We start from the raw sequence: 12,584 nt of genomic DNA, 5'->3' as shown, positions 1-12,584 counted from the left end.
TTACTTAAGCCTCATACTTGTGCAGATATAACACTCACTATAACACTGTTCACGGGCCATAAAAAAATCACCTGGCAGGTTGCCGACCACTGCTCTACAGGAATACTTTCTGCAACATTTATAAGCAATTAATAAATTTTTTCTTATTGTCAGTGAAGTTATTCTGGGATCGCCAAAAAATTTATCAATTCACATGAATTTAATTGCTGTATGTATCTGTCTCTATTAAGTTATAGGTAACCTCACTGTGGATGAGATGTAAATAAAATCAATACTAATAAATAAATTTTAAAATAAACAACAATAATTAATTTTTTTTTTACTATGTTTAAACCAACCTGGAAGCACTGCAGTACACAACTGTAATTGTAAACAAAATTTTACTTCCCACCCTATTTCCCTTATCTTACTGATTTCCCGCCCTCTTTCCTTTATCTTACTGATTTCCCACCATCTTGCCCTTATCACACTGATTTTCCACCCTCTTTCCTTATCTTACTTATTGCCTGACTTGCCCCCTGCTCCAGCACAAACTTTTCCCCTCATCTTACTGTTGGCAAACCTGCGCTAGATGGTGACATCTGGCCATGATGGGGGCTATTAACTTTGACCTAGACCACTTACAGAATTACATCAGCAGGTGTTCTTGTACACACAAAGACACACAAACACCACACTATCATATATATATATATATATATATATATATATATATATATATATATATATATATATATATATATGTATATTCTGTGGCATAGCCAGGATTTGTGTATGGAGGGGGGGTGTGTGTGTGTGTGTGTGTGTGTGTGTTAAGAAGCATGGTCGTCCCCCCCGTATTAAAGCCCGGGAAAATTTGGATTTTAAGGAGTAAAATATTGCTATTTTAGCAATTTTTCGGTACTGAAATTTAAATATTGTAATGGTAAAATTTTATTAATTTTTAATATAAAATTTGTTTGAGTGATGAATAAGAAATTTAAATAAAGATTTAGTGCTAAGGGGGGGGGGGGGGTGTCTGAACCCCTAAACACCAACCCTCCCCCCCCCCCCCCGGCTACGCCCTGTATACATTACTTTAAAATGAAATCCACCCCGACAATGTACACTCACATGCCCTGCCACTTGCTGCACTCTTCCCGCACGCCGGCCATCTCCACTCCCAGCTGCACCCCCAGCTCTGCCTTCTCCCTGGCCAGCTCCTGGGTCCTGCGGGCCGCCTCCTGCAGTCTGGCTTCCGTCTCGCGCAGCGTCTCCTGCAGCCTGGCTTCCGTCTCGCGCAGCGTCTCCTGCAGCCGGGCGTTCTCCGCGCGCAGGCCGTCTCTGTCCGCCTCCAGCGACTCCTGCGAGGCCCCCGCAAGGCTGCAGCTCTCGGCTGGCAGCGTGTGTCTCCACTGCACCGTACGCTCTGTCGCCAGATACACCCCGACGGCACAGACGTTTCAGACACAACTTCATAATGTAAAAAGAAAATTGGTTGTCTGTAAAGTCGGTTTACGGACGATAGTTTAACGTGACGTCATGACAAAACATTGATGAAATGATTGCGTACTTTTATTAATAAAATTGAATCATTTTTATTGAACCCGGACGGCAAAAACGTTTTAAACACAACTTTATAATGTAGAAAAAATAATTGGTTGTCTGTAAAGTCAATTTACGGACGATAATTTAACGTGACAACGTCATAACAAAACATTGATGAAATGATTGCGTACTTTTATGAATAAAATTGAATTATTTTTATTGAATTATCAAAATTTTGTATGGATACAAAGAAGGAGTGAAATGAGATCTACAATTTAATTGATAAATTTACTTTTATTTGCACTCATTAATTCAAATATGTTTATTACTTTAACGAACAGATATTCCAATCTGTGTTATTCTGTTAAGGATAGGACGATGATAGGAAAAGTAGGAAACGAATGGGAGTGTTTCAAGTTTAATATTCCTCGAAAAAGTCAAATTGATGGTTGTTCCAATCGAGTGGAAGAGAGATAGATGCGGCGCAAGCGTACTATGAGCGTAACGGGACACAGCGTAATGGGACAATGTGCTTTACGGGACACTTTTTCGTGTGTGCAGCTGGCGTTCATCGATTTATTAGATGTCACGTCAAAAGTGTGCATGAAGTGAAAGTTCTTGCTTATTAGGTATGGATAAAGATAAATTATTAGTTATATTATGGCTTTTTTTTATATTATTTTTAGGCATAATCACCAACAAAATAATAATAATAAAAAAAAATCACTCCAAATTGAACATAAATATACTTATAAAGTCTATCTCACAAGTCTAACAGTTCTTTTGACATTTCAAAACACAGTGTTTACATACCAATAGTAAATTACACTTATAAAGCTAACCACTTAAGTGTATACATTTTTTTTACATTTTCAATCACGCTATGAATGATACTTATAAAGTTAATTGTTCAAATCAATAACTCTTTTCCATACAAATAAATATACTGTAGATATTTTAAATAAAATAAAATAAATATGGTAGCATCAATCTTTAACCATTATGAAATCTGAGGAGTAGACAAACACAAGGAGGGTGATAAGAATTCATTAGCATCATTACTGCATCATTTATACCTCTCCCCTGCCATTTCCCCTTCCAGCCATTACAACTAGCATCTAGTATGGTATGCTACATACCTCTCTCCCCCCCCCCTCCTCCTTGTAGCTTTCCCTTTTGACCGCTAGTGCATGCGTTGGAGTGGCGTCACTGCTTACACGCTCCCCTCCACTCCCGTTTCCCCCACCACGTACCCTCAAGCGATCAAAATTTTAATGCTCCAAAATTGTAGCTGCCTCAGCAAAATAGGTTAAACTTCAAAAAATTTTTAAAAACACTTAAAATTTTTTATTTTGTAAAGGAAAATTTGGAATGTGAATTTTGGAAATGCATTGACCTGTTGTAAATCATCAAGAGTATCATCTGATAGTATTTTAATTCTTAATTCTAAGGAAACATAATGGAAATATGCCATCATGGTTTTAACCATTTATGTAAGCAAATTTTATTATCTCAATGAGTATTAAATATTATACTGTCAAAACACACTATTTATGGTCTTAAAAAAATCATCAAATAGTAAATTTAAAAAATATTAAAACTTATAATTATTATCGATGGTATAAAAAGTAATATTTTAAATGCAACCATGCCAGGAAGTATCACACTGGCAACGGTGCTCTGTGCTTCAAACGGAGAGTGAGACAGAATGTAACTGCAGGCTCGCTGGACCTTAGCATGGCTAACACTCGAGATGGCTTGCCTGTACACACAGTTACAATAAACACGACTCAAAGTCTCCTCAGAAGTCCCCCGCATGCTCGTCTCTTAATGCCATACGGATGTACGTCCTGTTCCATCATAATTTTTTTTTATTTACGTTAAACACTACTAAACTTGTAGGCTTCCTCATCCGCTTAACTTTTACAAAAGAAATTATGATAAATACTTTGCACACTGTTTGTCTTGATTAGTGGCCAAAGTTACATTTTTTAATGTTTTCGTGCAGTGTCAATATGGACAATAACATGTATTAAAAGAATTAAACATTTAGGTTTTAAGGGCAACGTTTCTGTCAACTTCATGATGTGGTTTGAATTTCGTTCAGAAAATGTATTTAATTGTAGCTAGACTTTAAGAAATGAAAAAATTTTTTTTAAATAAATTATTTGGAAACGTATGATGCCTTTATTGAAAACTATCTGAAGCATGATGCTAGCGCATGATGAAATTACCACGCGCTCCTGCAATTGCCATTGCAGTTCCGGGGCGGGTGCTTCCAGCTTCGCGGCCAGAGCCTTCTCCAGGCCGAGCCGCTCTGCTTCCTTCAGCTGCAGCGCGCTCTTCAGCTGCGTCTTCTCCTCCTCGTGCTGCGGACACACACAGCTTCCCTCAACACTGCCTGGCCGAAACCCGCTTCACTACACAAACAAGGCCTGCGAGAGGTCCGGGCACAACGGCCGAGATCATACTTCTTTAGGCGCGCAATGAAAAAATGACGAGAGTGAATTTTTACGATGTTGCAACACGCAACACAGGGGCGTAGCCGGGGGGGGGGGGAAGGGGGGGGGGGTTTAGGGGTTAACCCCTCCCCCCTCCTTAGCACCAAATCTTTAATTAATTTCTTATTCATCACTCAAACAAATTTCATATTAAAATTAATAAAATTTTCACCATTACAATATTTAAATTTAAGAACCGAAAACTGCTAAAATAGCACTATTTTACACCTTAAAATCCTAATTTTTCCGGGGGAGAACCCCCGGACCCCCCGCTTTAATACAGGGAGGAACCATGCTTCTTAACACCCCCCCATACACAAATCCTGGCTACGCCACTGATGCAACATAATTTCACAGGATGAAAAAAAAAAAGCTACGTACAAATAAAAATTATATGTAGGGCCTGGAAAATTTCGGTGTTTTCAATATGCAAAAAGCGGTACTTTCAAATTAGAAAAGCGGTGGTTTAAAGTCGGTATTTTCGTTATGCAATGGAAATTTTACCGGTATTTTAAATGTTGACTAAATTGTGCAGTTATTGAATATAATAGTTTACATATTTAATAAACAATCCATGTATACTAGGAATAGGCTAATATGCATAACAGCCAATTAAATCCAAAACAGTTACACAAAACAGACACGTTGCTATAGATGTTTGCAACTACAATTTTTTTTTTTTTTTTTTTTTTGGCTGCCAATGCCACATGCTTAGCCGACTTTAGGTGTTTGTCAATGGAATCTTTTCTTTCCCATGAAACTTTACAGTTGCAAAATTTGCACATCACTGTGTTATTGTCAGTACAATAAAACCCATGTTTCTGATACTGATATGCTCGTATTTAATGGAGTGGAGGAACACGGGGTTGTCACTTGAACAAACCCCAGCGCACAAATGAGAAGAAACTTAGTGTGAACTATACCCCAGATCAATTTTGAGCATCAAAACCATACACGAACACCGGCTTATGTAAAAATAAGGTAATTATGCTGAAACACAAGACTTGGGTTAAAGGATACTTTAACCTTGTGTGGATCAAGTAGAAAACATTCGGCTATAAACGAAAGAAATAAGAACAATGCTATCCTGAAATGCTGTGACATGTTTTTGGAGTAGATAATCACAGCGACAGACCGACAGGATGCGCTCCCGCCCTTGCCGTCAGCGATGTTTATTTTGACAGCTCAAGCAATTATCTTTTCCACGTCCCTTGCAGCGTAAAAAAAAAGAGAAAAAAAACACGCTGACAGTTTCTCACGCAGAAGGTTGAAATAAGGGAGGGAATGTGTTGAAATGTTAGCTGTTAAAAAAAAAAAGGGAGGGGGGTTGTTTTTACATGGTTTGTGGCTCTGGGAGGGATGAGCCTTGAAGAATTAGCAGGGGATGGGAGAGGTAAGCGTCGCGTCACGTCACGTATGACGTCAAGCCGCTGGGCGGGTAAGATAACATGACAGCTGAGACGGCTTTTCGTGCGATAGTGGAGGCGCCGAGCTCGTCTAGACACTGCCGCGTGGCCAGTCTAGAGGGGTGGTATCTATTTTTAGACGTCTTTTGTATGCCTGGCTGCTTACAGTACAGCTCTCGCCAAGATAAACGTGAACGCATAGAGCCCAACAAAGTGTAACAGACTTGTTTTTCAGCCGATTTTACTCAAATTTTCGACTTTCTCTGCTTAAATTTTTCATGTTTTCTCAAAAAAACGGTCATATAAACGGAATGGACGCATCAGAGGGGGCTCGCATCGGCGGGATTCTACTGTAATGGTACTTTTCGGGGATATATTCGCAGTGTAATATAGAAATGTTGTGGTTTTCGCGAATGTACTTACTTTTCGCGTTTTCATGCGAAATTCGCGCGAATTTTCGCAAAATTCGCGATCGCGAAAAATTCCAGGCCCTAATTATATGTATGTTGTTAAATATTTTACTATAGTGACCGATACTGGTAAATATAATTATAAAAAAGTTATTTATTATGAATATTAGTGATAGAAATTGTGTTTATAAAATTTTTCAATTGTGTTTATATAAGTGTGATTATGCTCCTGTATGTATAAAATATTTGCATGATAAATTGTTACATTATTAATTAATAAATAATTAAAATTTATGTACATTATTTTACCAAAATAAATAATTAATTATATACACATGTTTATATTAATGCTGATTTCTGATTATTTATTAAAATTTTTAATTTGATTGAATTTATGCTTTCCTACCATAATTATATCACTCCAATCCTGTTAATGTATATTATTATTTGCATACAAAATTAAAGTTAGTGTTTTAACATGCCAAGTAAGTATATCTTCTAACGAGCGTACATAGTACTCGCACCCATTTTTTTTAAAGCTTGGTTTTACCCTGATTGGATCAAAATTACAAATTAATAGGCAACATTACAAGTAATGCGATACTCACAGACCACATTTAGAGCAGAGGCTAAAGTAAATTTAGAGTCTTTAGATAATTTATTAACATAGAGTTTTGAAAAGTTGTACATCAAACAATGACAAAATTGTTTTCCAATAAAATAAATATATAACTTTGGGATTTTAGAGCTCATTCATGCAATTTTGTTCTTTAAAGTCTTAAAATAAATTTTGAGATTTTTAGTTTTATTAATGTTCACTATGATAAATAAATATTAGACCTAACATAAAGAAGTGAGTTCCCATTTAAATAGATATTACATAAATTATAGTTCCGAACTTCAAACGCAGCCAAACAGAATATGAAAAATTTCATGTGTTCAGGATCCAGGCAAATTATTTTTCCCAGAAAAATATACTTATTTTGTAACAGCCATCGCTGTTCTAAAACATGACCGCACGGCATCAAAGAGGCTCTACTTTCTGCTGAGCACAGCGCAACTGACCAGAGACTTAGGTAAATGATAGTGGTTTTCTAATCTAACAGTTTGGCTGTGGAATTGGGAGAGAGGCTCAATTTTTGCATTGGCATTGAGCATCGGAGGTGAAGGTGAAGCTTCACAAACGTTTCGTGCACAAAAGGAGATTCACGCCGTCATTTTTTAACGAGAGGATTCCGAGAAGCTAGAAAGAGACCTGCGCAAGTCCCTCGCTTAGAGCTTGACACACATCACATGAGACCACGGCCCGGCCGGCTCATCTGGCGACGGTGCTCTGTGCTTCGAACGGAGAGCGAGACAGAATGCGACAGCAGGCTCGCCGGACCTCAGGACGGCCTGCCTGCACACACGTCACAAGAGCCTGATGATGAGACCACGGCCCGTCCAGCTCATCTGGCAACGGTCGGAGAGCGAGACAGAATGCGACCTCGGGACGGCCTGCCTGCACGCACGGTTACAGCGCACCTGGCAGCACACGTCCCCCAGGTGTCTCAGCTCCTGGTCGAGGTTGGCGGCGCGCAGCCGGCACCGCTGGAGCTGGTCCAGCGCGGCCGTGTGGCGCGCCTCGAGGCCCGCCAGCTGGCCCTGCAGCACGGCCACCACCTGGTCCGTGCCGCGCGCCGCCTCGCGCGCCTCGCGCAGCTCGTACTGCAGGTGGTCGGCGCGCTCGCCCAGCCGCGCTGCCGCCTCCTCCAGCCGGCCCTTCTCCTCCGTGGCCGCGTGCAGGTGCTTCCTCAGCAGCACCTGGTGGGCCTGCGTCACACACACGAACCTCACTGTCTTCAACAACAGGCTAGCTCCGTCTTCTGCTTTCCACACCATCTCGTTTCTTGGCAAAAATAAATCACGTGTGTGGTATACACATGACAAAAAACACAAAATTAAGCAAAAAAAAAAATTGCTGTTGTCAGGAATTAAAACGCCGCACGATAGGTACTCCACAACATAGTACATACGTACTCCACAACAGACGTACATGTGCTAAGCAATGGCGTATGTGTCCAAAAGCTTGCATCAAGTCACGCACTCCCATTGCAACAAATCTTTCAAAGATAATACATGACAACTGCACCTTAATGACCCTCTGAGGCCTCGGGTGCTATTTGCACAGCAAAGAGCTCTCATATTATATATATATATTTTAAAGTAAACACATGTTTAACGCTCGGTTAAATGCCTCCCTCAAAGGTGTTCCGGATTCCATTACTCGCACAGTTGGACCCGTGTTCTCACAAGTGGGAAAACGTGGCCGGTACGTTTCCTCACGGTGCTCCCCATTTCACTCCGTCCATTAGTTCCGTCGGTGCTCCATTTTTCGTCTCGCTGCTTCTCATTTCCGATCACCTCGACGTTGCTGAGACATTAAGCCATGATTCATTCTTTAATTTTTTATTTTACAAGCATTTATTTAAATTCACACTTTTTTTTGTCTGTTTGGTTCAAATCTTGCAAGTAAAATTCAAACCACTTACGCTTGAACTATAGACCTGAAATTTTACACACTCTTTCAGTTCTGATGACAATACATTTATCTGATACACACAAATATCACCATTTTGGATTTTCACCATCTTGAAACTCTGTTATTATTATAAAAAAAATTGAGAAAATCTTTAAATTTATAAAAAAAATTTATTTAATATAATTTTAATAAAACTTTTATAAAAACTAATTCTGGGGTTTTGAATTATGTCTGCCGTCTTAAAATTATTATAAAAAATAGGAAAAAAATTGCACAAAGTTTTTTAAAATTTACTTAATTACATTTTAATAAAATTAAAAAAAAAGGAAAACAACACAGAGTCCTTCGTTCAAACCCATTTTATCACGCACTTAAATGTCTTAAATTTTTTTCTATTTATATATTTAAATAAAAGTTAGTTTTAAATATAAAACTTTTTTTTTAAATTTAAATTTGTTTATTAATTATGTATTTTATTTATTCATGATTAAAAAAAAAAACAAGCAATAACTGCTGAAAGCATGCCACCCTGGTGACGCCACGCTGACTGATGCTCTGCTGCGGGCACACTCGGCCGAGGCTGGTCGCCAGACGAGCCGTGCCGGCTCACCTTCAGGGAATACTCGTGCTGCGGCGTGATCTCGTTGAGCGAGGCACCGCTGTCGGCATCGCTCGGCGTGTCTCGCAGGTTCAGCGGACTCCTCTGCTCTGCGCTCACAACAGAACAAGCACCGCGGTACTGGAGCACGCACCACGTGTGCTGACCAGATCACGAAGCTCTCGATGCGACGAGATCACACGCCCCAGCCACCGACACGGGAGATGAAGGGAGTGAACTAGCAAGGGAAAACTGTGGCGGCTCGTCGCTGCCTTCGGTCTTGGACCCGGAAAGGAAATATTCCTCCGGTGAAAAAATTCTCGGCCCGGCCAGGAATCGAAACCTGGGACTTTTATCCCACCGACTAGACACTGAAACCACTGAGCCAACACGTCGGACAAGAAAACCCATGCAGATAATTTTGGTTGGTGCTGTATACTTTCAATATGTCAGGGAGTACTTGATAAGGCAGCACTAATATTTGTATGAAAGCTCTTGATGATCATTTTTCTTTTTGACAACACGAACAGTTGTGGAAATACTTGCAATTCAGTCTCACATGCCACGTTGAATTTTTTTTGTTTGTTTGTTTCATAATGTATTATTTTATTTAAGAGCTATTTCTAAAATTTTAACTTAATACTACTTTGCATTTGTTGTTTTACGATAAATATTTTCAACAGATAATGACTGTATAGTATCATAGGTGTAAAAAAGGCAGTAAGATTCATAGTTATCATCACTTCAATGACTATTTACACCCTTGATTATTAGACTAAATGCATATCTGTTGAAAATATTTGTGACTGAACAACAAATTCTAGGAAGGTATTAAGTAAAAATTTTAGAAATAGCCCTTAAAAAAAAAAATCATGAAAAAATAAATAACATGAACATGGTGTGAGACCAAGTCTTAGGGAGCCTGTCAATTGAGTGCAAGCATATGAAGAGTAAGTTTTTTTCCTCAAGAACCAAACCTTATTTATGTACACTGCATTATAGCTATCATCATTTGAGGTCCCGTATCTGCAAATATTGCATCCACAACATATTTTAAAAATTGATATCAAGTACCGAGTCTCTCGCCTGTAGCAGCGACCGTGGCATGTGAACGTGAGCATGGGTGTTATTGCTTGAACGACATACTGGCTCTCACAGTCTCCATACTGTTGCATGTGCACTGCTCTAGTTACTAATAATATTAACTTTTATGTAGTTTATTTAAGGGGTTTTCTATGTGATTTATAGAAGAAACAAGGTAGTGAGACCTACACCAGCCATGACTAAAGAGTTTTACTGATAAACATGAGTAGCACCATTGTATTATTATACATACTGACATTGTAAGTTTATGTACACAGGTATGTACTTTTAATATGTCAGAGAGTACTTAATAATGCAGCACTAATAAATATTTGTTTCAAAGCTCTTTAATTAATTTTTTTTGACAGCACAAACCTTTGTGAAAATACTTACAATTCACAGAATTATTAATTAATAATTATGAATGAATGACTAAGTTGTTAAAGCAAACATTGTGTTTATTAGTGCATTAGAAACAAAAAAATCTTATGTCTATATCCATCATTAAAAAAAAAACCAAGTTCTGTACATTACCTTCATAGAAATCAGTCAGAACTGACGAAGGCTGGCTTGTTGACTTTGACTCTCTGTTTTCCGTGCCAGAGCTGAAAAGAAAATGGTTGGCCTGACTTACAAGCAGCATGATTGAAAGTAGACAAACACTTGAGAGTTTGCTTGCTGGATCAGAGGATACAGGGTAGCCACACAACCACAAGACCAGGGTCATCGAGAGGCACTGAGGGCTAGGGGGGAGGGGTGGATGGGAATCACTTTAAAGGGCCTCCTTCCCATTACTTAAGATAACAATTTTTCAAAAGCCACAATTTAAAAAAAAAAATTTTAAGAGTGTAAACTTTACAGTGATCATAACTGTAAAGTGAACTGCGTGTATCGCATAACTTGCCTTTTAACAACAAACTTTTAATTTTTGTACTACAATCAGAGTAAACTCATGCATTAAAAAAAAATATACTATAACGTATCCCTTTGGTTTTGCGAACTTCCGTTCCGTTCACGGAATTACGCGTACCAAACGCAGTGTACGGAGACCCAAGATGTTTCACAGCAAAAAATCTGGGAACTCAACCGGGCCCTCTTAACGCCCCTTCCTCCGTGCTAGATGGCCCTGCATGGGACTGATGTGAGTTTACGTCTGTGCAAGATAACCACAAGTCAGCTGCAGGGGCCGCTGGAGGGGAGGGGGCGGAGTGGCGGAGGTTCTGGATTGTACAGAACACTCGCCAGTTAAATGACCTTCCGAGATTTGGAAAAATAATAAAAGGCTATTTTGATTAATTTTTGATTTCTTGAAAAGTTCTTGTTACAAGTATAGATTTACTTGGTTTCTTTGGAGTACTAAAGATTTTTTATAAAAAAAAAATTAAAAAACCTGTACGAAGAAATAACAAAAATGTCTGCAAACATAAACACTTAAAACAGTTTAATGCAAACAGTTTACCAATATAACACACCATATAAATTAAAAAAAATATTTCAATCATACACAGATGAAACATCAAAATACGCTATAAGACTTCTGAGTAATAAGGAATCTGGGGCCATGGAAGTAAAGTTGTATACATTACCAGCTACAGAAACACAGAAAATTAAATTCTAGTGTGTTTAGTCCAGCAAGTATTTTATTCAAGAGTGTTGTCCTGTTGTTTTTTTTTTTCCTGCTGACTCATGTTAGGCAATGGTAAAAGTCCATTTAAAAGCAAATAGCAGTAAAACTTCACCACAGCCAATAAACTTGGGTAAACGAAAGGACGGCATGCAGTAACACCTGCCCACAGCAAAGTGATGTGTAGCGGCAGGAGGAGGCAGTCGTGTAGCTCTCGAATGCCCTCCCCATGGCCAAAATGGGCACTTCAACATTGCTGAATCGCAGACCTTAACTGACTATCTACGAAAACCACCCAAGAAATCTGCATTTGACTTAGTTACACTATTTCCAACAATACAATCATAGCATCGCCACTTGGAAGTTTCGCAGCTGCTCGCAGTGTGACCAACAGACAGCCCGTCCGCTCGCTGCCCTGTGCTTAGAGGCTACTGGGCGCTTGATGAGTGTGGTGACATCACCCTTAACACTCCCTTGCTACTGTCCAGATAACAATAACCCAATAGTGATAAGTTCAGATAGGTGGGCATGCCATTATTTTTTTATTTAAGGACTATTTACAAAATTTTAACTTGATACCTGCCTTGCATTGTTTGTTCTGCAACAAATACTTTCAGCAAATATTCACTTAGTGTAATATCAGGGGTGTAAAAACTTGCGCAAGTGGTGATAATAATGAAGAATTGCACTTTTTTTCACCCATGAAGTTGCACTAAGTGAATATCTTATAACGGTTCGTTATATACAAAATAAACAGTTCAACGCCGATTGTAATTTTGTTTTTAATTTTTCAAACAGAATGCCCCGACGAATCCAAACACTTACAATAGTTCATTCACTCGTTCCACACATATATCTGCCCGTCGAAAACTGCTGGTAACTCGCATGACGAGAAATTATCGAAAATTAATAGC

At 38.9% G+C, this 12,584-nt stretch overlaps 1 protein-coding gene across 1 annotated transcript in view; it reads right to left on the bottom strand.

Annotated features, from left to right (window-relative positions):
- The window catches only part of LOC134532597 (uncharacterized), a 46,978-nt gene that overhangs the window by 3,776 nt on the left and 30,618 nt on the right, over positions 1-12,584 (bottom strand). Inside the window, exons 10-14 of the mRNA XM_063369162.1 lie at positions 10,581-10,651; positions 8,976-9,073; positions 7,369-7,656; positions 3,762-3,896; positions 1,114-1,343 (exon numbers count right to left, since the gene is read on the bottom strand). Coding sequence (XP_063225232.1) covers positions 1,114-1,343; positions 3,762-3,896; positions 7,369-7,656; positions 8,976-9,073; positions 10,581-10,651 — 822 coding nt within the window. The remainder of the gene's footprint in view (positions 1-1,113; positions 1,344-3,761; positions 3,897-7,368; positions 7,657-8,975; positions 9,074-10,580; positions 10,652-12,584) is intronic.

Source organism: Bacillus rossius, chromosome 6, assembly GCF_032445375.1.
Source record: "Bacillus rossius redtenbacheri isolate Brsri chromosome 6, Brsri_v3, whole genome shotgun sequence".
Lineage (NCBI taxonomy): Eukaryota > Metazoa > Arthropoda > Insecta > Phasmatodea > Bacillidae > Bacillus > Bacillus rossius.
Note: the sequence above shows the minus strand (reverse complement) of the source record. Positions and strands in the feature narration are given on the sequence as shown.